General features: G+C 44.9%; 1 protein-coding gene across 2 annotated transcripts in view; it reads right to left on the reverse strand.

Moving 5' to 3' along the window:
• The window catches only part of GRIK3 (glutamate ionotropic receptor kainate type subunit 3), a 1,124,179-nt gene that overhangs the window by 378,451 nt on the left and 719,900 nt on the right, over nucleotides 1–25,828 (reverse strand). The window contains exons 7-8 of one of the 2 annotated variants that reach the window (XM_069622638.1): nucleotides 22,773–22,916; nucleotides 7,899–7,925 (exon numbers count right to left, since the gene is read on the reverse strand). In XM_069622638.1, coding sequence (XP_069478739.1) covers nucleotides 7,899–7,925; nucleotides 22,773–22,916 — 171 coding nt within the window. The remainder of the gene's footprint in view (nucleotides 1–7,898; nucleotides 7,926–22,772; nucleotides 22,917–25,828) is intronic. The other variant, XM_069622639.1, reaches the window with a different exon arrangement.

Genomic DNA, 25,828 nt, shown 5'->3' on the forward strand with positions numbered 1-25,828 from the left:
CCGGGGAATGTTGCCTGCAATGCACTGCAGTTTGAGGTTGATGAACTAAGGAGCGCTCTGTTTTCTACCTCCCTCCCCCCCTGGGGGAGCTCACAGCCTGGACCAGATTGCTCTGGATGTTCTTCAGAAAAATAATTTGATCCGGGTGCCGGTCTTTACCAACATTTCTAATGCTCTGGTGGCTAACGATCAAATCCAACAGAGTTGGAAAGCATCAATAATACTGCCATTGGAAGGTATTTGCATTACAGTGCGGAGATCAGAAAGCGTTCAGTATCTCAGAATGTTGCATATGGGTGCAATGAGTCAAAAGCTAACCAGCTTGACAATGAGAGAATCACCAATTCCTGCAATCTTCCAATGGTCAAGGTATTCTAAGGAGAAGAATGCCTCATTTTGTGGAAGAGTCAAAGTAATGATTTTATGCTATGTTTTTGCTCCAAAGACACCATGGAGAATTGTTCAGATGTAGAGAAGAAAACACAGAGTGATGATGTTAAGTGATTATCTTACACCCAGACTATTAAACTATATAGAATAGAATGCCCCAGATATTAGAAGAATCAAAGGGATGATGCTATGCGATGCTCCTACACCTAAGGTACTCTAGTGAATGCCTCTCATGTTAGAAGGAGAAAGGTGATGATGCCATGACATGCTCTTACACTCAGGGTACTCTAATTTAAGGAGGAGAATGCTACAGGATGCTCTTGCACTCAAGGTATACTAATATGTGGAAAATTCCTCACTTATTACAAGAACCAACGTGATGATGATATGGGATGCTCTTACACTCAGGGTACTCGAATTTAAGGAGGAACATGCTACAGGATGCTCTTACACTCAAGGTATACTAATATGTGGAAAATTCCTCACTTATTACAAGAACCAAAGTGATGATGATATGGGATGCTGTTACACTCAGAGTACTCTAATTTAAGGAGGAACATGCTACAGGATGCTCTTACACTCAAGGCATTATGCTAATGTGTGGAGAATTCTTCACCTATTACAAGAACCAAAGTGTTGATGATATGCGATGCTCTTACACTCAGAGTACTCTAATTTAAGGAGGAACATGCTACAGGATGCTCTTACACTCAAGGTATACTAATATGTGGAAAATTCCTCACTTATTACAAGAACCAAAGTGATGATTATATGGGATGCTCTTACACTCGGAGTACTCTAATTTAAGGAGGAACATGCTACAGGATGCTCTTACACTCAAGGCATCATGCTAATGTGTGGAGAATTCTTCACCTATTACAAGAACCAAAGTGTTGATGATATGCAATGCTCTTACACTCAGAGTACTCTAATTTAAGGAGGAACATGCTACAGGATGCTCTTACACTCAAGGCATTATGCTAATGTGTGGAGAATTCTTCACCTATTACAAGAACCAAAGTGTTGATGATATGCGATGCTCTCACACTCAGAGTACTCTAATTTAAGGAGGAACATGCTACAGGATGCTCTTACACTCAAGGCATTATGCTAATGTGTGGAGAATTCTTCACCTATTACAAGAACCAAAGTGTTGATGATATGCGATGCTCTTACACTGAGAGTACTCTAATTTAAGGAGGAACATGCTACAGGATGCTCTTACACTCAAGGTATACTAATATGTGGAAAATTCCTCACTTATTACAAGAACCAAAGTGATGATGATATGGGATGCTCTTACACTCGGAGTACTCTAATTTAAGGAGGAACATGCTACAGGATGCTCTTACACTCAAGGCATCATGCTAATGTGTGGAGAATTCTTCACCTATTACAAGAACCAAAGTGTTGATGATATGCGATGCTCTCACACTCAGAGTACTCTAATTTAAGGAGGAACATGCTACAGGATGCTCTTACACTCAAGGCATTATGCTAATGTGTGGAAAATTCCTCACTTATTACAAGAACCAACGTGATGATGCCATGACATGCTCTTACACTCAGAGTACTCTAATTTAAGGAGGAACATGCTACAGGATGCTCTTACACTCAAGGTATTATGCTAATGTGTGGAGAATTCCTCACTTATTACAAGAACCAACGTGATGATGCCATGACATGCTCTTACACTCAGAGTACTCTAATTTAAGGAGGAACATGCTGCAGGATGCTCTTGCACTCAAGGTATACTAATGTGTGGAGAATTCCTCACTTATTACAAGAACCAAAGTGTTGATGATATGGGATGCTCTTACACTCAGAGTACTCTAATTTAAGGAGGAACATGCTGCAGGATGCTCTTGCACTCAAGGTATACTAATATGTGGAAAATTCCTCACTTATTACAAGAACCAAAGTGTTGATGATATGGGATGCTCTTACACTCAGAGTACTCTAATTTAAGGAGGAACATGCTACAGGATGCTCTTACACTCAAGGCATTATGCTAATGTGTGGAGAATTCTTCACCTATTACAAGAACCAAAGGGATGATGATATGGGATGCTCTTACACTCAGGGTACTCTAATGCAAGGAGGAGAAAGCCTCAGACATTACAAGAACCAAAGTGATGATGGTTTGTGATGCTCAGACAGTCAATACTCTAGAATAAGCTGTAGAATACCTTGGACATTAGAAAAGGGATGACAGAGCTATGCAATGCCCTGGTGCTTAAGGCATTCTTATATAAGGAGGATTATGTATGTTATTGTTTAAAGCAGAGATCTAGCTTGAGAGCAGCAGAGAACTGTACAGGGTGTTGGCAGTCAGTGTGTGGGCGGGTCTCTTTAACTGTAGTGCGGCACTGTGAGTTGCGGTCTGTGTGTCAGTCTATGCCTCCGCCTGTGTGTTCCTCTGGATTATCCCTTGAGAATGGCTTGGATATTAGAAGAATGAAAGAGACGATGCTATGCAATGCTCTTATGCTAAAGGTACTTGCATATGAGTAGGAGAATGCCTACAGCATTAGAAAAATGAAAGTGGTAATGCTATGCAATACTCTTATGCTGAAGGTTCTCTGATATTAGGAGGTGACTACCTCACATGTTAAGTGAACAACACTGAAGATGCGGTGCAATGCTATTGCACAAAAGGTCATCTATGGACAGTTCTGTGAATGTCACAGATATTAGCAGAACACACGTGACGATTCTGTGTACTGCTCTTGCAGCGAAGGTACTTTGGAATAAGGTGGGTAATGCTTCAAGTATTAGAAGAACACAACTGATAATGCAATGCCTTTATCGTCTACTTAGGATACTCCAATGTAAGGTGGTGAATGTCTCAGAGACTAGATGACTGAAATTGACGATGCTATGAACTGGCCTTCCACTCAGCGTTCTGTAATCTCTCAGATATCGGAAGAGCACAAGTGTTGCTATGCCAGGATCTTATGCTCTAGGTTCCCTAAATTAAGGTGGGACATGCCACAGATGTTAGAAACACACATTATATGATGCTATACTTCATCAGCGACTATCACACCGAGGTAACTGTCTAACAAGCTGGGAGCTAGAACGAAAAACAACACAAAATCAATAATAATGAGAGAGGACCCCATTCCATCCCTCAATCCATCAGATGATGTAGAATTGAATTGCAACCATTGAAAGCTGTGAAAAGTAACCAATACTCAATAAAAGTGCAGCCACCAAAATGGATGGAGAATTGAGAAGGGGCATAGGCAACCCTGAGTTTACATACTGACACTTTCCACCAAGGGCTAGTGGAATGGATGCTAGAAAGTGACGGGTTAACAGATGGCAAATCCAAAATGGCGCCATTCTCCTCATGGGAATCTGTGACATCAAACAAAAAGGAGCTCATGATGCATAAGGCCTTTACTGCTCCATTGACTTCACGGCTCATTTTCAAGTGTTTGTATGGCGGAGAGGAGAGACAGTATGCAACTTGCGTTTCCGTCGTCTCCTTTCCTATCGGCCATGCAAATGCTCCAGAATTTGCGCCAGCGTAGATTTTTATGTCAACACAAATGCTGGCGACCCCTGTGGGGTCATCCAGTTTTCTGCACCAACAGAAAGTAGGCAGATCCCATAAGGATCCATTGTAAACATTGTCTGCCATGCTTCCATCACAGACAGCGTTTAACATTACAAAGAAACCCACTTACTGTTCATTACTCCCCGGCATGCCGGCCATGCGAGCATGTGAAGCAGTGCTCACATTTACTCACTTTGCACTAAGGAGTGCAAAAGCGAAGGGCAAAAGGCGGGGTACAGTGCAAACCTAGTGGGTCCCCGCCACCAAATACGAATGGATGCACCAGGACCATGAGCTCCACAGTGCCTCTTTTATGCGTAAACGAGCAGCTGACATTCGTGTGGACGTTGCGCTCAGCAACACTTTTTTTTAAATGTGGATCTGGTTGTGGTGCTTTGTGGTGCTTTGTGCAACTCGACCCAACTGCTCTGGTGTGTTTGTGCCTTTGTATCCCGTTTTGAACACGGTGGTAGGAACATCACTGTACAGACATACAGCATACCCCTTTACTGAGCTCCTTGAGGGAAACCTATTGTAAAGTTAGAGACCGGATTTAGAGACCCCCTGCCTCAACACGGGATGATGTCAGCCCCTCTTGGGTAATGAAAGCAGAATGGGTCAGTGACACACAATTAAGGGTGCTTTCGTTGCATGGAAAATTGTTTTCTGCTTAACTGTTCCCCAAAAGCATAATTTTAGCCTGAATTTTGTTTTCATTTCTGAGATGCTGACCACAAATGCTGAGGGTTTTGATGACATTTTGGGCAGAAAGATGAAGCCTATTGAAGCATTTGTAATCTGTGGATTACAAATGTCAAACAATGTATGTGCAACAATCAGAGAGCGAGGGAAGGTAAGGGGAGTGTGGGTCCAATGGTAAACAAAGACGAAAAGAGATGGGAAGATCCACTCACAAAATCAATACATAGTTTGAGCTGAATTGACAAATGGGCACCTGCCCACATGTAAAGAGCCCATTTGAGGACACATGTGCAAATGCTCATACATGGGCAGCAATGAAGGGGTGGGCGTGACTTTATGGAAAGTCCCATTGAAAACATGTTTGTAAATCAGACCCTACATTTCTGATCCTGTCCAATGTTTTCATGCTCATGCCCTGACAAGTCTGTTCCAGGTTTTCCCATGCACCTCTTTGGCACAGTTACAGGAGAAAGCGGACTGCAGACAAGGTCTGTTCCTGGATTGTTCAGCTTTGGACTGCAGTGGTCCGATATAGGTGTAGAAATGTATGCCTTGAAGAATAGGAATTCTGCATGAAAGGACCTTTATAGTCCATCATCCAGATTTTGGCTCGCTGCAGGGAATGATGGAGGCATGTTCAGATCAGCTGCTATCAACCTTCAACCCATGTCAATGTTTGGCTTACACACATAGGGAGTCATGTTTGACCCCCATGTTAATTCTCCGGAGAGCACTAGCTCCGTCTTCAATTCTGTTCAAAAGGTCCCATCAGTGCAATTGTCCTCCTTTCCATCGCGAAGTGAAACGTGAGGTGTAAACAAAGGCCATGGCCCTCATTACAAGTCAGGCGTTAAGGGTTTAACGGCGCCGTCGGCGCCGTTAACCCTTAACGCCTGATTCACACTTTAACGCCTGCTTTTTGCAGGCGTTAAAGTCCAAGGCGCTAAGCGACCTTGGTGCTAATTACAGCACCGTAATTTACGGTGCCGTAATTAGCGCCTTCCCCATCCCCATTATGCCCTATGGGGCAAAAATGGGAATGGGGAAGGGCAAATGGTGAATGGGGAATTACCGCCCCACTCACCTTGGAATGGGGCGGTAATTCCGCCATCCACCATGGCGGAATCCGGCATGGACCATGGTGCTAATAGCACCATGGTCCACCGCCTGACTTGTAATGAGGGCCCATGTCTCCTTTACTCTTCCCTTTTCCACTGTGTGGCGGAAACGTGTAAATGCTGCCTGCACGCCATGCTTCGCAGGCAGCATTTACACTGGATTCCTGCAGGATCGGCCTCATTGTAACAAATGGGATTTTCAGTCGGATCCCATAGGAATCCACTACATTAACGCCAGCATGAAAATCCATGGCAGCGTTCATGCACGCGCACTTGAAGTTAGAGTGGGAATTGGAGGCAGACACGTTATGTCCGTACAGATCGTCAAGTACGACTCACAAATCCACCGAAATAAAGTGGATTGGTAAAAGTGTGGGTACCAGTGTTCTGTGTGACTTTTACCAAGCTGCTTCACCCCCAAACTGAAGCATCTTTATGTACAGACAAGGCTCAAGTATTCACGGGGGACCCGTGTATCACTTGTACTGTCCCACCCCACCCGTCCCATAAGGCATAGGTCACCTAAGTGAAAAAGGTGTCAAGTGACAGGTGCACAACCCAGGAGGTATTTTGAGGCTGTGTATTTTCTCAAAGGGAAAAATGCCCGAGTTTTTATTTATTTTGTTATTTTATTTTTTTTAAAAATAAAACAGCCCAGTTTGGGAATGCAAATCTCCAATGTTCAACATGTGAATATTAACTAGGTTTAAAAAAAAAAAAAAAGATGCATCCTCAAAATGTGCTGTTCCGGTCTAAGTGGCACAATGCATTAAATGAAGGCGTAATAGTAATTAGTTCACACATTTGTTTAACATGCCACCACATTTTAGAGGAAGAACAGAGAGAGAGAGAGAGGAGGGACATGGAGCATAGCTCAGATCTCCGATGGGCCGCCCTCCACCATCTCGTCACTGCATCTTGTCATTGCGTCTCGTCACTTTATCTCGTCACTGTGTCTCATCACTTCGTCTCGTCACTGCGTCTCGTCACTGCATCTTGTCATTGCGTCTCGTCACTGTATCTCGTCACTGTGTCTCATCACTTCGTCTCGTCACTGCGTCTCGTCACTGCATCTCGTCATTGCGTCTCGTCACTGTATCTCGTCACTGTGTCTCATCACTGCATCTCGTCACTGCATCTTGTCATTGCGTCTCATCACTTTATCTCGTCACTGTGTCTCATCACTTCGTCTCGTCACTGCGTCTCGTCACTGCATCTCGTCATTGCGTCTCGTCACTGTATCTCGTCACTGTGTCTCATCACTTCGTCTGGCCACTGCGTCTCGTCACTGCATCTTGTCATTGCGTCTCTTCACTGTATTTCGTCACTGTGTCTCATCACTTCGTCTCGTCACTGCGTCTCGTCACTGCACCTTGTCATTGCGTCTCGTCACTGTATCTCATCACTGTGTCTATCACTGCATCTCGTCACTGCAACTTGTCATTGCGTCTCATCACTGTATCTCGTCACTATGTCTCATCACTTCGTCTCGTCACTGTGTCTCGTCTCACTGTGTCTCATCACTTCGTCTCGTCACTGTGTCTCGTCATTGCGTCACAAGGTCAAACTTATTGAGATTTTTATGCAACCGTAAAACAAATGGATTCCTGTGGGATCTGTTTCCATTTTGCACCTGGTCAAGACCACAGCAATTCTGCAGTAATCCATTAAAACAAACTGCTTTCACAGCGACTTTGCAGGTTGTGTATACTTTTCAACGAGACATAGTGGTGAATGGAAGGGTACAAGAAGGTATGCCTCGCTTTTACTCTTTCCTTGTCCGCTCTTCGTCGTGGACCTTTAAAATTCCGTGCCACGGATCCAACGGCATGCACTGGCCAATGCTGGGGTACCTTGTATGCATTTAAGATTTCTCATAAAATTAACCCCATATTGAAACACATTATAATGTACAGAACTCTTTATTTAAAGAAAAATCTGTATTTTATTATAAGGTTCCTTTTAAAGTGTGATCTGCATCCTGTTTAACTGACAGTTTTTCCTGTTTTTTTTTTATTTTTATTTTTCTTAAAGCAGCAGTACTGTCAGAAGCTGGTACCCCACCCCCCAGCATCACAGTAAGGAATGTAATACTTGCAGCGCCCCACAGCACCGTCATGTACCTTTTGCCCTTGCTTTCCACTGTATTCCTGGGGAGAAAAAAAGCATTTTCAGTCTTTCGAAAATCTCCTCAAAAAAGCTGTTATCTCTCTAAAAGATCACACGCAGCATAATGATCCTGTGATCCAGTGTGTTCATTCGTCCCATGCAGTCAAAGAAAATGAACACAGATTGAACGCCCTGAGTGTAGTCTAAAGCAACAAAATGTGTGAGCACAACCAATTGATGCTTTACGTCCATTGCGCAAAAAATAGAAAAAAAGTCTAACAAAATAAATGTTTAAAGCAATGGAAATGTTGCCACATGAAAGCTTTTGAAATGCAGATGTGTATAAAATAGCAAATATCGGTTTTTGCATGTTAGACAGTACTACTGCTTTATGATGCATACCCTCAAAAGATTTTCCATTAATTATATATATACCTCAAACTTTTATGGGTTGGGGTCGCTATAGGTAAACCGTTATTGCAAACAGACACTAACGGGATGAGATTGTTTTCATGGAAGGCCAAAAGCTGCTCAAATAGACCTGTAGCCTCATCCAATCTGGTGCGTGGCTGAGCAACTTTAGGGGTGACACTTAGCTCTGTCCCCTAAAATAACAATATTTAGGCAATCAGAATCTTTCCATGCACGCAGAAGGGGGATGCAGGGGCTTTCCCCCACCTGATCTGGGACATTGCCTCTCGAGAAACTGGGGAGCAAGGACTTCCTCCAGCCACAAATGAGTGTTGCCTTCACGTGAGGAAGAGTGGTCTAGTGCCATTATTAAAAAAAAAGATTTAAAAAAACACACTACGAAGGTGGGAGACCTCAGTTATAATAATGACTTTGAAAGTTTGTATGTCAAAATATAGCATTTCCTAAATATTTACCTTTTTTTTAGTGTATCTTCCCTATATTTTTTAAGCAGTAATTGACCTAAAAAAATGTTGTTTTAAAAAAATGTATATTTTTTCAAAGACACCCTATTGTTTTTTAAACTCTTGGAATCTCTTGTTTTTGATGGAAACTGCTTGAAGCATTACCCCATCATTGGTTGCTTATCCCCGCTTTCCTAACATGGATGTAAACCCATATCCTCCCAATCCCATAAGCTCCCATTCTTTAACTACATCTGACCACAATTCTCTTTTCCTTCTTGTGTTTCTGACTTTGACTATCCTCCACCGCCCCCAAACAGTCGGGTCCTCTATAGACTGCCCTTTCAATTATTTCTTCTATGTTTCAATCCTCAAAATGATTCAATCTTTTATCTGCAAAGGAAACATTATGTGTATGGTCTAAGTCTCGAAATTTAGATGATATTAGTTGGGACTACTGCAAGGTTGAAGGTGCTGTTCAGAGTTTGAAAGATATTATGGTCGAATGCACAATGCTTGTAGATGTCACACTACATTCCTTTGGTGCTTTTTCATGTTAAATAATGACTCATGCATTAAAGATATTTGGAATAGTATGAACAGAGGAAAGTAACCCTTTTTCACTGCTAAAATCATAACAATGTTGCAGGAAATAGGTATTATAAAAAAGTTAATGCATTGCAAGATTAATAATTAGTAAGACAATAACCCCTTTGATGACTTTATGAATGTAACGACTATCTGACTGGCTAGGAAGAGAGCTGTGATGTGCTGTTGGCAGCTTCAGTTCGGAGAACCTGTTCACTGAGCAGAGGTGTGTTTATCGGTTGGTAGTCACCATGTCGTGTTGGGTGAGATTTTGTTTGGGTTGTTTCGTTGTCATGGTCTTGTGAAGTGCGTGCGGTTTTGTGGTGCTGTAGACATGTGGTGCGTAATGTAGCTGAGTATGAAAAAAAGTCAGGGACACAGCTCAAACAGCAATTAAATAAACAATGAAGGAAAGAGAAGTGCCCAGAATTCAACTAAAGAGGGAAAGAACTAGCACCAGATGTTCAGTGTGAATACTGGGCACAGAGGATAGATGCCTAAAAAAAGGTGTTCTTGCTCTGAGCAAATATTTTATATTTAATTCATCGTTTTTAAAACTTGTACATTTCTAGTGCTGTTGAAAAATGACATAGACACCAAAAGACAAAGACTGTATTTTGTAATCTCTTTTCATCAGGGATGATTTTAGTGCAAGAGCACACTGGGCCTAGATTGCCCTCAGGAGGGGTGGACCACATTGTCCATACAATGGCGCAGCAAGCAGCCAGTGTCCGAAATTGTCAAGGAATGGGGCGGCAACATGTCTCTTGGTTGTAGGATCGAAAAGGTTCTAGCACCGATCCGGTTCATCATTGCAAAACTCTTGTGTGCCTGTGGAATTCCTGCTAACGAATGGCTGCTAAATCTTAGGTGATGTACTCAAGGCATGCAGGACACCGTCAGAAAGAAATTCCACCATCTGGAGATGAGACATGCTGGAGTACCAATTTCCAGATGTACCCAATCTTCGGAAGCCCAAAATGTGCTTACATATTAAACACGAGGAACATACACATGGAAATGACGTGAATCTTGCATTGATCATGCTCGGACAATTTAATACAAATGCATTCATTCATGTCGCTTTTCTAGTCATAATTGTAGATCTATTTTTCACCATTAAATTCAACAATTAGTTTAAGCTAACCTCATTCTTAATTTGAAACTTGATTAAAAGCCTTGTCTACAATTCCCTCCATGGAAACTACCCCAGCAGAACTCAGACATAGCTGAGCAATCTACTAGTTAATCCATCCCAGATCGAAGACGTTCACACCCACACCAGTTTTTAAAAAACAATACTGTGCCATGTTTGAACATTCTGCAAAGGCTTGTTAGTAAATGGAGCGCATTAAATGAACGTTCTCATTCAATCCTTGGTTGGTCGACTAACAATGTTTCGAATCCCTAATTTCTCTAAGTCAATTTCAAGGACAGGTAAAAGAGTTCCTTTTGTGGCCTCTTGTTTGTGTTCACATTAAAATCTGTAATGCTACACAACAGAAAATCCTCCCACCTTACACGCACACATTGAAAAATCAAAAATGATATCAGAGAAAAAATGAAATCACACAATATTGCTGCATAGATGATACTCTTCAGACAAAAACATGTGCACACAAATCCCTGTTTTACAGGTAAATAATGCCATGAATCAGGGTTGATTCTCAAAATCACAGCCACCAAATAGAAGCACTGCAAAGCATTTTATTTTTCTCCACTGCACAAAAGTACTCAATTCGTTCATATTGCGTCAATTATGCCTAAAGCAAAACAGCTGAGGTCAATTCCGAACCAACCACATTCTCCAGTGAACCTCTGACATGTTTGTGAGTTCAGGTTAGGTTTACGCCAGTTGCCGGCTGAGGAGAGTTTCTAAAAATAGCAAGCTCACTTGGGCACAGCCAATGAAACACATATTGTCACTTACATGGCAATTTACAAATGGGGTGAATTTTGTTTGCATACCAAAACAAATTGACTCTAAGATTTGGTGTTGACATTTTTGAAAAAGAATATGAACTTCAGGTCTGTGGAAGTGCCGGACTTGTTTTCATGACTGTCTTTGTTCTTCTTCCTTGATGTCCGTATTGCCCCCCTCTTTCTTTCACCAACTACTTGCCTTCCTCATTTGTTCACCTTCTGAACTGAAACTGACTCCATCCGCAGATGAAGAATTGATCACTGAGACCATGGAATTATTTCTCTACCTCCCCGCTCATTCACTCCACAACCCCTTTGCACTTCCCCTTACTGGTAACGCCTAGAGACCAGGTTGTGTGTTATTTAACCATTTAAATACAGAAACACATTTTCAGATTGATTTTTATGTCAATATTTCAACAACAAACAAATCACAATGATGAGATTGATTCATTTGTGGTTGTGAACGACTCTGCCCCAGACCTAGAGGCACAGTGGCATGGAATGTCACAATCACCCACTGAACTTACTTTTAGGGCTTGAAGAAGAATGCCACACTATGTCGCCCCTACATATATTTGAAACTGTGGCTTGCAGGCTGTACGAAAGGTCACTGAAATGGTGCCTTAACTCACAGAGCTATCACCTTCCTGTGGTTAATGAGCTTTCTTATAGGGACAACTCTCCCAGATGCATTGCTGGTTGCTTCTGCAGATGATACCTATCCAGCCTGGCCCTCCTCCACACTCCCCCCTCCTTTCCTGTATGGTTCCATCCTTTTAGAGGTATCCTTTACATATTGTTTACAACATATCCCTCCTCGTAAGTACCAATACCAAGAACTGCCCTCGAAACAACCATTTAAGGAATGTGGATGGCACAAATCAATACGTTACATCCATGTGGCAAAACGAAACAGACTAGCCCTATTTCTGTTCTGTGCTACTAGTATGATATCCAGGAATGCTAGAAAAGGGTCTTTTATTCAATTATCAAAGGCACAAAGCTGTGCATTAAAAGCTGGCACAAAAAAGGAAAAGCAAACCATAGAATAACAATTGGTGACCAGTGATATATTCAGTGCACAAAAACACCATCAATAGTGTTCTTGTGTCATCGTAGGCAACTTTCATAGTCCATGTTATTTGTCCAATGATGTTGTCTGGTGGTGCTGGTAATGGGGATAATGAATGGGTTAAAAGACATATGGGGGTCCCCACCTGAATTATATCTAACCCAAAAAACAGGGTCAGAGGCAGGTCCACATTATGTGTAAATTAATAAGGGGTGGTGCTGGCTTTTAGGTTAGATGCTAAGATGACATCATTATCATTCACACCACATTAAAGCCATTTTCCTTAATGTTCTTGCTAGCCTGGCAGCAAAGGTGTATCTTCAAACCACCTTCAATTTTTCTTCAAAGGCTTCCATCATTGTGGGACAAGATTTTGCTGACAAACAATTGGGCCTCATTATGAGTTCTGGGGGTGGGGGGGTCGGGGGGATTAGAAAGCGGTGGTAATTCAATTACTGCCACTTATTTTGGTGATAATGGCATTACAGCAACTTTCACTGCACTGCCAAATCCAAAGTATGACCTTGAAGTGAAGGATGTACCTTCAGTTGATGCTGGTGCCAAATCTTCTACTTCAAATCCAAAAACCAGTGGACTTACCACACAGTATTTATCACTTCCCCGGAAATCGGACAAAAATCTACATAAAGTCCTATTCACTCCGAAAATGGGGTATAAAACACCCTACCACCACTTCTAAACCCATGGTAATGCCACAGTACCAAGTAGGAGTAAAGGTCAATTTAAGAGGTCAATCTGCAGATTTGCTACCTTTTAGCAATAACCTTTTTTTATTGGTTCGTTAGAGGTTTCTAAGCGCAGACCCTGCGATCGAACGTGTGTTGCCCCACGTCATCTTGCTTCCAAGGCAAGCGCATTGCCCCTGAACTATCCTCCCGCGCCATGATATTGCTTTAGAACAGTGCTTTTACTTGATGTAATCACATACGAACACACGCACAGACCCACTTACCTTGTTACTTCTATGCAGCAAGTCTAACTTTCCACAATATATCATCTGGCAGTGAGATTCTCAAGGAAACCTCGCTGGGTCATCATAAAAAAAAATATATATATCTGTGGGAAGATCTGTTACTGCTCTCACTGGTATCCCCCAGGTAATGCCCAAGTTTATCAGACTTGGATTCCCATACTCAGGGGTGTTGCTAGGTCTGGAAAAGATCTGGGGCTACACCAATGTTGGGACTGTTGGGATTCAGGGCTAGCTAGACATGTGCTTGTAGCCACTGAGCTTCTATTCTGGGCAACAACCAAAAGACCCAGGCAATAGCCCCCTTTTCCCTCCCCCAGCAACTCCACACTCCTTAATAATGCATTCATTAACCCTCCCAGTAGAGCACCAAGGAGCCTAGTCAACAAAACAACAGCTTAGGGTGAGCTGGGCTCTCACCAACATCTGCTTGCCACAGAGTGCCACCTTGCTGTGGATTCCTGCTTTTGAGAACCAGATCTGCCCATAATGGCATGACGATGGGGGGGTTACATTACATATATACTATCATAACTGGGATTCAGACGAAGCATTCAGAGCACACCCAACTCACTGATTGCCATTGTCCACCCCATTACAATCACGCAACCCCACTAGGGTAGGCGAGGAGTAGTACAGTGGAGGTAAGGGGAGTACAGGCATAGTGAGATGGGGCAAGGATCAACACAAGGAAGTGATTCAGAGCAGGGTGGTGGAAGGGTTTGAGGCTTTGGAGGGGTAAGACACAGATCTGAGTTTGGGAAAGCCGAGGTGTGGAAAGAGGACACTTGACGTTCTCCAGCTGGCGTTTTTGACAAGTAAATGTGTGCTGCAGTCTAAAATGGAAGGGTTTCACGCCATCACGTTTTACCAGGGTTGGTGCTATCCCACGGAGATGGATTATTAAACAACAGAAACTTTACCAACTCCAGATACCATAAAAGGCCCAATGACTTATAGATCCAGGCTAGATTCCTTTTCAGAATTTGTTTCTCTCTGTGTGAATCTTTTGCTGCAGGCACAGAGACTTTATGGAAGGGGAGATTCCCACCACTCATGGACCAAGACATAAGTAGAGATCTTCTTGACCCCATATCGACCCATTCCATATACGTCCTTTTGGGTTGCTGTACTGCTTTCTTTTCCAATGGAATATGATGTTCCTCCTGTTCTTACACAATATTTTGCAAGACAAATTTTCTCTGCTGTAACTAGAATTCCATATTTTCGGGTCACTATGCTGTGACAGCCAATCATGTGCTTGTAACCACCGATAAATGATGTGACCAGCTTTCCTGTGATTCTGATCACTCCTGGACTGGCACAGTGGCCAGACTTTCTGTGCTAATGAAAATACATGACCTGGTCCTTTGACCAGCCTTTCTAAGCTTCTTAGGATTCATGGCCTGGCACTGTGGCCATTTTCTTTGCCCTTCTGGTAACTCCTGACCTGGCACCATGACCAAACATTCTGTATTTCTTATCATACATCACCTGGAAATGACCAACCTTGATGTGCTTCTGAACATCCATTGCCTCTCCCTTTGACAAGCATTCTATGTTTCTGGCGATTCATGGGCTGGCTCTGTGGGCAGCTTTCCTGTGCTTCTGGTAATTTCTGGCCTGGCACTATGGCCAGCCTTTTTGAGCTATAGAGCACTTCTCGCGTGGCACAATGACCAGCCTTTCTGACCTTGTGATGTTTCTGATCACTCTGGCCTGGAACTGTGATCAACCTTTCTGTGCTTCTGTTTACTCCTGGCCTGGCACTGTGACCAGCCTTTTTCTGCTTCGGACCACTCCTGGCCTGGCACTATTACCAGTTTTCCTGTCCTTCTGTTCACTCCTGGCTTGGCATCTGACCAACCTTTCTGTGCTTCTTATAGCCTCTTGGCTGGTACTGTGACCAGCCTCTCTGTGTTTCTGATCATTCTTGACCTGGTACTGTGGCCAGGCTGCCTGTGCCTCGGATCCTTCATGTCCTGGCATCTGAACAACCTTTCTGTTCTTCTTATTGTCTCTGCCCTGGCACTGTGACCAGACATGCTGTGATTCTTACTGCATCTGGTTTGGTGCTCTGGCCGGCCTTCTGTGCTTCAGATCATTCATGTCCTGGCACTGTGGGCAGTTTTCCTGTCCTTCTGTTCACTCCTGGCCTGGCATCTGACCAACCTTTCTGTGCTTTTTATTGTTTCTGGTCTGATACTGTGACCAGCCTGTTTCTGTGTTTCTGATCATTCCTGACCTGGCACTGTGGCCAGGCTGCCTGTGCTTCAGATCATTCATGTCCTGGCAATGTGACCAGTTTCCCTCTCCTTTGGTTCATTCCTGAACTGGCACTGTGACGGACTTTCTGTGTTTCTGATCATTCATGTCCTGGCATCTGGACAACCTTTCTGTGCTTCTTATTGTCTCTGGCCTGGCACTGTGACCAGCCTTGCTGTGATTCTTTTTGCCTCTAGTCTGGTACTCAGGCTGGCCTTTCTGTGCTTTGGATCATTCATGTCCTGGCACTGTGACTGGTTTTCCTATGCTTCTGTTCACTCCCGGCCTGGCATCTGACCAACCAGTATGTACTTCTTATTGTTTCTGGTCTGGTACTGGGACCAGCCTGTTTCTGTGTTTCTGATCATTATTGAGCTGGCACTGTGGCCAGTTTTCCTGTCTCTTGGTTCACTCCTGACCTGGCACTGTGAACGGCTTTCTGGGTATCTGATCATTCGTGACCTGGCAATGTGGCCAGCCTTTCTGTGCTTCGGGTCAGCCCTGGCCTGGCACCTGACCAACCTTTCAGTGCCACTGTGACCAGTTTTCCAGATGTTCTGTTCATTCCTGGCCCAGCACACACAGGCCTTTCTGTGCTTCTCATCAGTCATGTTATGGCACTGTAAACAGGCTTGGCATCTGGTCTGGCACCATTACCAGAGCTTCTGTGCTTCTGACCACTCCAGGCCTGGCACCTCTGCCAGCCTTCGGATCACTGCCCTGTTCTGTGTGGATATTCCTGTGCTTCTGATCATTTCTGGTCTCACACACTGGCCACCTTTCCTGTGCTTCTGATCATTTCTGGTCTCACACACTGGCCACCTTTCCTGTGCTTCTGATCATTTCTGGTCTCACACACTGGCCACCTTTCCTGTGCTTCTGATCATTTCTGGTCTCACACACTGGCCACCTTTCCTGTGCTTCTGATCATTTCTGGCCTCACACACTGGCCACCTTTCCTGTGCTTCTGACAGTTCCTGGCCTGGCACCACGGCCAGCCTTTCTGTGCTTCTGGTCACTGGTCACTTCTCTGGAAACATGCTTGGGCCTCTGACTACTTTCACAAGTATGCTGTCCTGTGGCAGACATTTCATTGCATCACACTACTTTGTATTTCTGTGGCATTCATGCTGTACTTTTAACCTCTGCTCGGTCTGTGCTGTGTTTGTACGCCTAATCACCTCGACGTTCTGTTCTGTGCAAAGTATCTCTGTTAGTAATTCTATGGAATGCATTCTTGCACTTCTAAGTGCATTTATATTCTGTGCTTAATATGTGTTATGTCTTTGATCACCTCTCCTCTCTTTTCTGTGGAAAGCCTGCCTGTGCGTTGAAGCACCATTCTCTTCTGCGGTAGGCATTCTGTACATTGAAGCACCATTCTATTCTGTGGAAGGCATTCTGTGCGTTGAAGCACCATTCTATTCTGTGGTAAGGCGTTGTGTGCTTTGAAGCAGCATTTTATTCTGTGGCAAGGCGCACTGTGCTTTTAAAAACCGTTCTCTTCCCTGGCAAGGCATTCTGTGCTTTGAACAACCATTCTGAGAAAAGGTGTTCTGTACTTTGAAGTAACATTCTCTTCTGTGGCAAGGCGTTCCCTGCTTTAAAGCAACATTCTCTTCTGTGGCAAGGCGTTCTCTGCTTTGAAGCAACATTCTCTTCTGTGGCAAGGCGTTCCCTGCTTTAAAGCAACATTCTCTTCTGTGGCAAGGCGTTCTCTGCTTTGAAGCACAGTTCTCTCCTGTAAAAAGGCGTTCTGTGCTTGAAGCAACATGCTCTTCTGTGGCAAGGCGTTCTGTGCTTTGAAGCAACATTCTCTTCTGTGGCAAGGCGTTCTGTGCTTTGAAGCAACATTCTATTCTGTGGCAAGGCGTTGTGGCAAGGCGTTATGTGCTTTGAAGCAACATTCTCTTCTGTGGCAAGGCATCCTGTGCCTTGAAGCAACATTCTATTCTGTGGCAAGGCGTTCTGTGCTTTGAAGCACAGTTGTCTCCTGTAGCAAGGCGTTCTGTGCTGAAGCAACATTCTCTTCTGTGGCAAGGCGTCCTGTGCTTTGAAGCATGGTTCTCTCCTGTAACAAGGCGTTCTGTACTTGAAGCACTGTTCTCTTCTGTGGCAAGGCGTTCTGTGCTTTGAAGCATGGTTCTCTCCTGTAGCAAGGCGTTCTGTGCTTGAAGCAACATTCTCTTATGTGGTAAGGTGTTCTGTGCTTTGAAGCAACATTCTATTCTGTGGCAGAGTGTTCTGTGCTTTGAAGCACAGTTCTCTCCTGTACCAAGGTGTTCTGTGCTTGAAGTAATATTCTCTTCTGTGGAAAGGCGTCCTGTGCTTTGAAGCATGGTTATCTCCTGTAACAAGGCTTTCTGTGCTTTAAAGCACAGTTCTCTCCTGTAGCAAGGCGTTCTGTGCTTGAAGCAACATTCTCTTCTGTGGCAAGACGTTCTGTGCTTTGAAGCAACGTCCTCTTCTGTAGCAAGGCATTCTGAGCCTTGAAGTCACATTCTCTTCTGTGGCAAGGCGTTCTGTGCTTTGAAGCACGGTTCTCTCCTGTGGCAAGGCATTATGTGCTTTGAATCAACCTTCTCTTTTGTAGCAAGGCATTCTGAGCCTTGAAGCAACATTCTCTTCCGTGGAAAGGTGTTCTGTGCTGTGAAGCATGGTTCCCTTCTGTGGCAAGGCGTAATGTTCTTTGAATCAACGTTCTCTTCTGTAGCATGGCGTTCTGAGCCTTGAAGCACCATTCTATTCTGTAGCAAAGCGTGCAGTGCTTTGAAGCACTGTACTCTTCTGTAGCAAGGCGTTCTGTGTTTTGAAGAAACCTTATCTTCTGTGGCAAGGCGACCTGTGCTTTGAAGCAACATTCTCTCCCGTGGCAAGGTGGTCTATGCTTTGACGTATCGCTCTCTTCTGTAGCAAGGCGTTCTGTGCTTTGAAGCACAGTTCTCTTATGAGGCAAGGTATTATGCGCTTTGAATCAACGTTCTCTTCTGTAGCAAGGTGTTCTGTGCTTTGAAGCAACATTATCTTCTGTGGCAAGGCGACCTGTGCTTTGAAGTGACATTCTCTCCTGTGGAAAAGCATTATGTGCTTTAAAGCAGCATTCTATTCTGTAGCATGGTGTTCTGTGCTTTGAAGCAACATTATTTCCCTTGGCAAGGTGTTCTATGCTTTGAAGTGCCGTTCTCTTCTGTGGAAAGGCATCCTGTGCTTTGAAGCACAGTTCTCTTCTGTGGTAAGGCGTTCTGTGCTCGAAGCACGGATCTCTCCTGTGGCAAGGTGTTCTGTGCTTTGAAGCAACATTCTCTTCTGTGGAAAGGCACACTGTGCTTTTAAGCAACGTTCTCTTCTGTAGCAAGCTGTAATGTGCTTTAAAGCACAGTTCTCTCCAGTAGCAAGGCGACCTGGGCTTTGAAGCCACATTCTCTCATGTCGCAAGGCGTTCTCTGCTTTGAAGCACAGTTCTCTCCTGTAGCAGGGCTACCTGTGCTTTAAAGCCGCATTCTCTTCTGTGGTCAGGCGTTTTGTGCTTAAAGCCACATTCTCTTCTGTGGCAAGCATTCCAGGGATTTGAAGCTCCCTTCTATTCTGTGGCAATTATTTGTGTGTTTCAAACCACCATTCTATTCTGAGCAAGCATTAAGGGGCTTCTCCCCACAGTTCTGTTATATTTTGCCACATGTGCTGGAAAGAAATGTTGTCTCAGAGTGGAGGGTTGCCCGACCCAGTAAATGCCCTTCCGGAGAGTTCCACTCTCTGGCTCTTCCAGTGTCATGGCACACATTCCAGTGCTCCTGGACTGGTAATGCCCCACCCAGTATGGTGAGCACTAATTAGCACCTGGGGCAGAGATGGCCAGGATTCTGTCCTGAAACCCACAATCAAAGCCCACGTTCCTAGTAACCTGACGGCATCTATACCCCGCCATCTTCCAATTCCCTTCCCCTTCAATTCCCCATGCCTCTACACCCCCACTTGTCTGATGCCTTCAGCAGCAGTGGGGGTGACTCTGACGCTGCCGCTACTGCTGCTGCTCTGTCTTCCTGCTGGCTCTCATGGAAATGAAAGAGGGGTCCCGTGTAGAACATCGTCTTCCAGCTCCATGGTGGCTATCTTGCCTCATCAATGTCCCTCGCTATGCTCGTGCCTCTGGCCGTTACCACCCGTTGCAGCCCGTGGGCCTGGTGTTTATTGCGTAATTCACGAGCTCAGACTGTTGGGCTGTCCTTCTGCGTCATGCAACTTTCCTATGTCCACAAACACTGGTATGCCCCTAGGCCAGTATTGCCTGTATGAGCTTCCTCTGCGTCTAACGGTATTCAAGGCTTACCGGAAATCCAAGTAGACCATGAGTGTCACTGCATGACCCTGCCCCTCCTTACTACTATGAGGGTCACATGACCTGCACCTGGTTTTCATTAACTCTCCTTAGGCCCACCTTTAGAGTTGACATGGCGGTAAAAAAGCGGAGGTAATGTGATTACTGCCACTTTTACCATCCCACCAAATGTACACTTTCAAAATGAAACTCATAACATTATTATCACATGTAGCAATTACTGCATGTGATAATGTGTGTACTGCACACAGTAATGACTGTTCCCCAGGGAGTCCAATGGGGACTTCCAAATGTGCAATAGCTGAAGGGTCCTCTACATCACGCAGGCCCATCCTGTTTCCTCATGCAGTAATGGTATGTGTGTTTGGCGGTATTTCCTAAACCCTAAATAAGACCCTTAATGCTGGTGCCTGAGGAATCCCCTAACCCAATAAAAATTCAGATACAACAATCTCTTTCCTAAATGTTGGGATTTCTTGCAGCCTTAAAATTGCCGTGACTTTGTATGGGAGGGAAGGTCTTTAGGACCCCCCTCCCATCCATTCTACTCAAACGTACAAATAATGACTCGCCCAGCAGCCATTCATGCACCTGGGCCCGGGATGCGGGATGGCTGCGGGCCGACACATGGAGCTGCCCAGCTCACCCTGTAGCATAGAGCCCACTCCATTTTGTGACACCCTTAGACTCCATTTTGAAAATAACAGATTTAGGCCTCACTAACACAAGCAATCTGCAGGGCTGCAGCTCACCCCTCCTGACCGCGCACAGCGAGCCCATCGCTCCCCTCAGCCTCCTCCTCTTGACGGCCAAGCTGCAAGACTGTTCTCACAGGAAACTAGGCACGAACAAGCTACATTGCAAACACTGTATCTTTCACTTTCCGCAGTCCATCATTGACCTACAGATGACCGGGCTGAAGCGGGGTCTAAGAAAAACAAGCTGCTTCCATAAAAACTTGTCCTGTCCTATCGCAGACCCCCACATTTATGATATATGCTGTGGATAACCCCCAACCCTGTTCCCCGTTTGAAGTGCCAGACGTGTATACTAAGCCTGTGTGCCACCCTGTTGCACCCATGCAGGTAAGCCATCTGAAGGAACGATAAATTTGCTTCAAGTCCATGAGGTGATTGTACATATTGAAATAAGATGGCCCTCACCTATCCCAGATCCCACACAGGGTTATGAAATGTATGGTCGAACCTCTTCATTATTAATTACGGAGTACTGTTACCGCACAATACATAAAGCAATGTATGATATCCCTATGTATTCTATGATTTCCTAAAAATGCATTAGGTTACGAATAGACAATTAAGAGTTTCAATATGTATGGTTTTTAGTGTGACGAGTGCTGACTATATAATAGAGTGTCATTTGTAGCATTTATTGAACAATTGAAACAAGTCATATTATATACATAACAATTGCAGACTCTTCGCTGTACCAATGCACACACTAACCTATTTCTACCTCATTTGAATGTACGCTCTATGTATGCCCCTCACACCGTAGTGAATGCACAGTCCAGCGCGAGATGGGGCCTGCTCTTCCCCCCACCCACCATCCCTCCCTCCCTCCTGCTTGGGCCAGGATTCGAAGCTTCCACCCTGTGAATGAGGTGATGCTCTAACCATAACCTCTCACTCCTCTCGCTGAGTCTGCACCAAGCATGCACCCTCCGTTCCACCCCTTGTAACTCACGATGCTACCATGACTCTACCTGGCGCCCCCAGACTCTGGGTAATGAAGTATGGGCAATAAGCCCCTCGTCTTAATCGGAACGCCTTTTGAAGTAAGAATGCATGCCTTCCCTGAAGTGCACCACCCCAGCTCACCCCTGACCCCTTGTGTGGCAATATATCCTTTTCATACAAACAAACAATAAATAACTGCCTTAGGAGATCTAACAGAACGATTGGTGAATGTGACACTATAATCTTATGAGTAATTTTGCCACCTGGACCCATGTGTTCTCACTTTTATTGTTCCTGTCAAACGTTTAAAAGTATGTCTCTCATGTGTTTAACTTAGACCGATGATGGTCAAAGTGTGTGTGGCCACAAGGGCAACTGTTATGTAGAATAAATTGTAACAGCTCAAACTTCCACGCACCCAGCACTCCACCCAGATGAGCCCAGCTGGCCTGGGCACCCTGCATTGGCACCACGTGGATCTCCGCCAATCCAGGAGCACCGCCCATATGTCCCACATAGTATCCAGTCTTCGCCACCCAATCCCCACGTTTATGGCCCCCTCTAGCTTGCCCCCCCGATGGTGTTATTTTGTAATAAATATGAATGTCTTTCTATTGTCCGGCAGAGCGCTCTCGGGTTTTGTAGAGTTCTCTGCTTGCCCTATTTTGGTTTGTATAAACTTATACCTTTTACCTTTACCCGCACTTGGTCTTGGTTTCATTCCCATCTGGGGTGTGTCCATTATTGACTCTCATTGTGGAGTTTTAAATGCCTTTTTGGGGGACGCTCACTTTCAACTTTTACTGACCATTGTCCCTGGTCTGTGTCCCACTCTCTTCACACTCTCATACATGCACATACAAATACTACACATGGATACACTTTAGGGATTCAGTACCTCTGACCTAACCAAGACAGGCACAGATTACTCAGGAAAAGCCTGTATATATATATATAAATAGCGCTGAGATTCACACCACAAAAGCAATGGCGCTGCCCTTGGACAGAGCCGGAATGAAGGTGAGAATTCACATCCTGCAAACATTTCCATAATTGGAAGACTGGCACGTTGCCCATAACTAGACACACTTTTCACAACAGTGGGAAGTACATTTGCTCTAAATCATGCGTTTACCTCTTTTATAAAATTCATGAAGCGATTACCGAACCTCCAGGCTTTGTGTCGATGGCACTGCAGGGCGTTGACCGTCATCTGAGGCGCTCGTTGGTAGCAGACCGACACTATATGGACCGCGTCGTAGGTCAGAGCAGCATCTGTCTAAAATAAAGGGGGGAGAGCATTGAAGCTGGTGACTGCCAGGAGGGAAGAGTGGGCAAAGAGCAGGGTAAGGGCACACCTTTCTCAAGATGGGTCTCAAGATCCTTTGCATTCAACTTTAGGATATCCAGTCTAGTGGTACCAAGCCAAAAGACGTATAATCCCAACTTCCCCAGCTAAGTTAAATGTGTGGTCCTGGTCAAGCCATTATTCCATCGTGTGGTTCAGTCGACCTACAAATGTAGCTTTCACTTTTATTTCCTCTTGCCATAGGGCACTATGTCACTGATATCAGCAGAAGTACCGCTGTTCGAATCCCGATCCCGCACTTAGAAACCACTCGCTGCTATGTAGCGTGTTGTACATGAACAATAAAATAAAGAAATATCACCTTGGAATTGCAATGTTAGATGGACTTGACGGCAAGGTGTGTACCTACCTATAAAGTCCAGTGAAACACCTATCCCTGAAAGCAACATCATCACTCATCAAACGCTTCATAACACTACATATGTCCTCGCAGGGAAGGGACAGGCACAGATTGGCTGGGGCAGGACACCTTCAAACAGCGTCTATTTCACCCCAATGTTTTCATCTATAGGCTACGTGTCCTATTCTAGTCTATTCTATTCTATTCTATTGATTTATGTATATTACGCCACACGCCCGCAGGCCTCAGGGCGCTCACGAGACAAAACAACAAACAGAAAGGAAGAGATCATGGGAACAGAGGGTATAAGGGACCAGTCAATGTCATTATCAAAAATGAGTGTTTTCAAGCACTTTTTTCAATTGTGCTAACGATGGAACACTTCTGAGTGGAAGAGGAAGAATATTCCAGCGAGATGGTGTCGATGCATCAAAACTCGAACCTACACCCTCGTACCTCCCACCCATGGATGCCACCTGCAGCTGCTTCTACTACCTGACATACGTGTCTGCCCTCCTGGTCTGTTTTGGCAAACCAGCCCTGGCCCAGAGGCTTCATCTTCCCCACTACCCCCATGCATGAGTTGTGCAGTGTCGGCCCTAGCACCGATGGCTGCATTCTTCACTCTACCGCTGGCCATGGCACTGATGAAGAGGCATGAGAGCAGGTCATTCCTGCCTCCAGGAGACAACATCTCATGGTAACCGGTGCTATCCAGTGCCATCCACGCCTGGAGACAGCCCCTGGGTGATAGCGGTGCGCGGTATAAATCAACATAACATAACCTCAGAGGAGCTGGTGCAGGCACAGGACCCTAGACACCTGATCCTTGCATGAAGATGTGTGTCAGCCGGCATTATTGCCACTGAGTCACACCATTGACCCTCTGTAAGTTCTTCATGCCCGCATCCGGTTCTAACCACAACTTTATCACCTGCCCGTAAGCTGCCTGTGGCAGAAGACTAGCCACAGCCACCTCACCGCCTGCTCATTAGCTGCCCTCTGTAATGCTCGTATGTTTATTGATTGAAAAGAATTGGTCGAATTTGGTTCCACGATGGTTGCTCCGAAGCATTTGCGCAATTATTTTTGTTACACATTTCACGGCAAAATAAGCAGGGGGAGACCCAAGCAATCCTCTCCCCAACGCCCCACAGCCTTTTTATATACCTAACCCCAATGCCTCGTCTATTTTTGGGACAAAATGTATTAAAAAAACAGAAGAGGAAACGGGCCTGCGGGCAAATAGGTCAGTATTGTCAAATTGCACATGCTCACTTTAAAAAAAAAAATCAAATTGCTTAGCACAGTATGGAAGAGGGTGACAACCCACAGCCCCCACTGACCCTCCCCACCCCAGCACCGGATCAACCCATCCCCACCAATAGTATCTTACCTCCAACTCAACATGTACAATTTGGGGTAACATCTGATTAAAAACATGTGAGCAAATAACTTTTGATCAGTTGCTGTTGGAGCAACAGACCATCTTCCTTTGTAACCCTCATCCCTTTTGCCATCTGCTTTCACAATTCGTTTTTTTTCCCTGACTTTTGAAGACAACCTGTTGATCAAGACTTTCCATTTGGTCAAGCTTTCTTCTTAGAGGAAAACATGACTTCTAGCCTGGAAGGCAGAAGGTGGGGTATCGGCGCAACTCCGCCAATGTACTCATGTGCTCCCCCATGGCTAATCCACTCATAAGAAGGTGATCTACTACCACTTCTGAGGTCCCAGCTCCTTTGAATGGATTCTCCTCGTTTGCAGCTGGGGCTGATTATGGCACGCGGATCCCTGTGGTTCCCATGCCATTATCCACCCCGGAGGAAAATGCTCTGTGATTACTGATTGCTAATTGCAGCCATCATGTGAAAATAAGGCGTCCATCACTACACTGGATGCCTCTGGATTCCACCTGCTTTTGTGAGTTGTAAACAGGCAAATAAAATTGATGGTGATTGCAGCCTCTTGGCTGCATCAAAACCTGGTTTTAGTGGAGACGATGGTGGAGCCCCAGAATGGAAGATTAAAATGCAAGGAACGGATTGTCCATTTGGTGCCCCTCTTTCTTTGGGAACTCTCAACCAAAATGTACTGGGGACGAACAACAAGATGAGAGCTTGACTCTGCATGATTCACCATCTCCTAGCCCTTCACAATGAGGATGCCACTAACCCTGGCCTTGTCAAGCAGTGACGGGAACCACTCTCAGCCAGGTGTGGGGGGTCTACTAGGGATCCATCCAAAGCCAGTCCTACGTCTAAGGTGGATGCTGGCTGCAGAGGGACCTCATTTCTGCTCCCCCTTTTGCCTACATGTTTGTATGCAGACCCCTGGCTCCACCCTTGCCTCATGTGTTGGATGCTCTCTAGTGTCTCGTACACATTTAGGGTGCCTGCATCCACAGAAAAGAACACATCTCCAACAGAAAGAAGGCAGCACCATCCACGAGACAATGGGGGTCACGAGTTTGGAGGTAGCC

This window comes from Ambystoma mexicanum, chromosome 11, assembly GCF_040938575.1.
Source record: "Ambystoma mexicanum isolate Mex_15411 chromosome 11, UKY_AmexF1_1, whole genome shotgun sequence".
NCBI classification, from domain to species: domain Eukaryota; kingdom Metazoa; phylum Chordata; class Amphibia; order Caudata; family Ambystomatidae; genus Ambystoma; species Ambystoma mexicanum.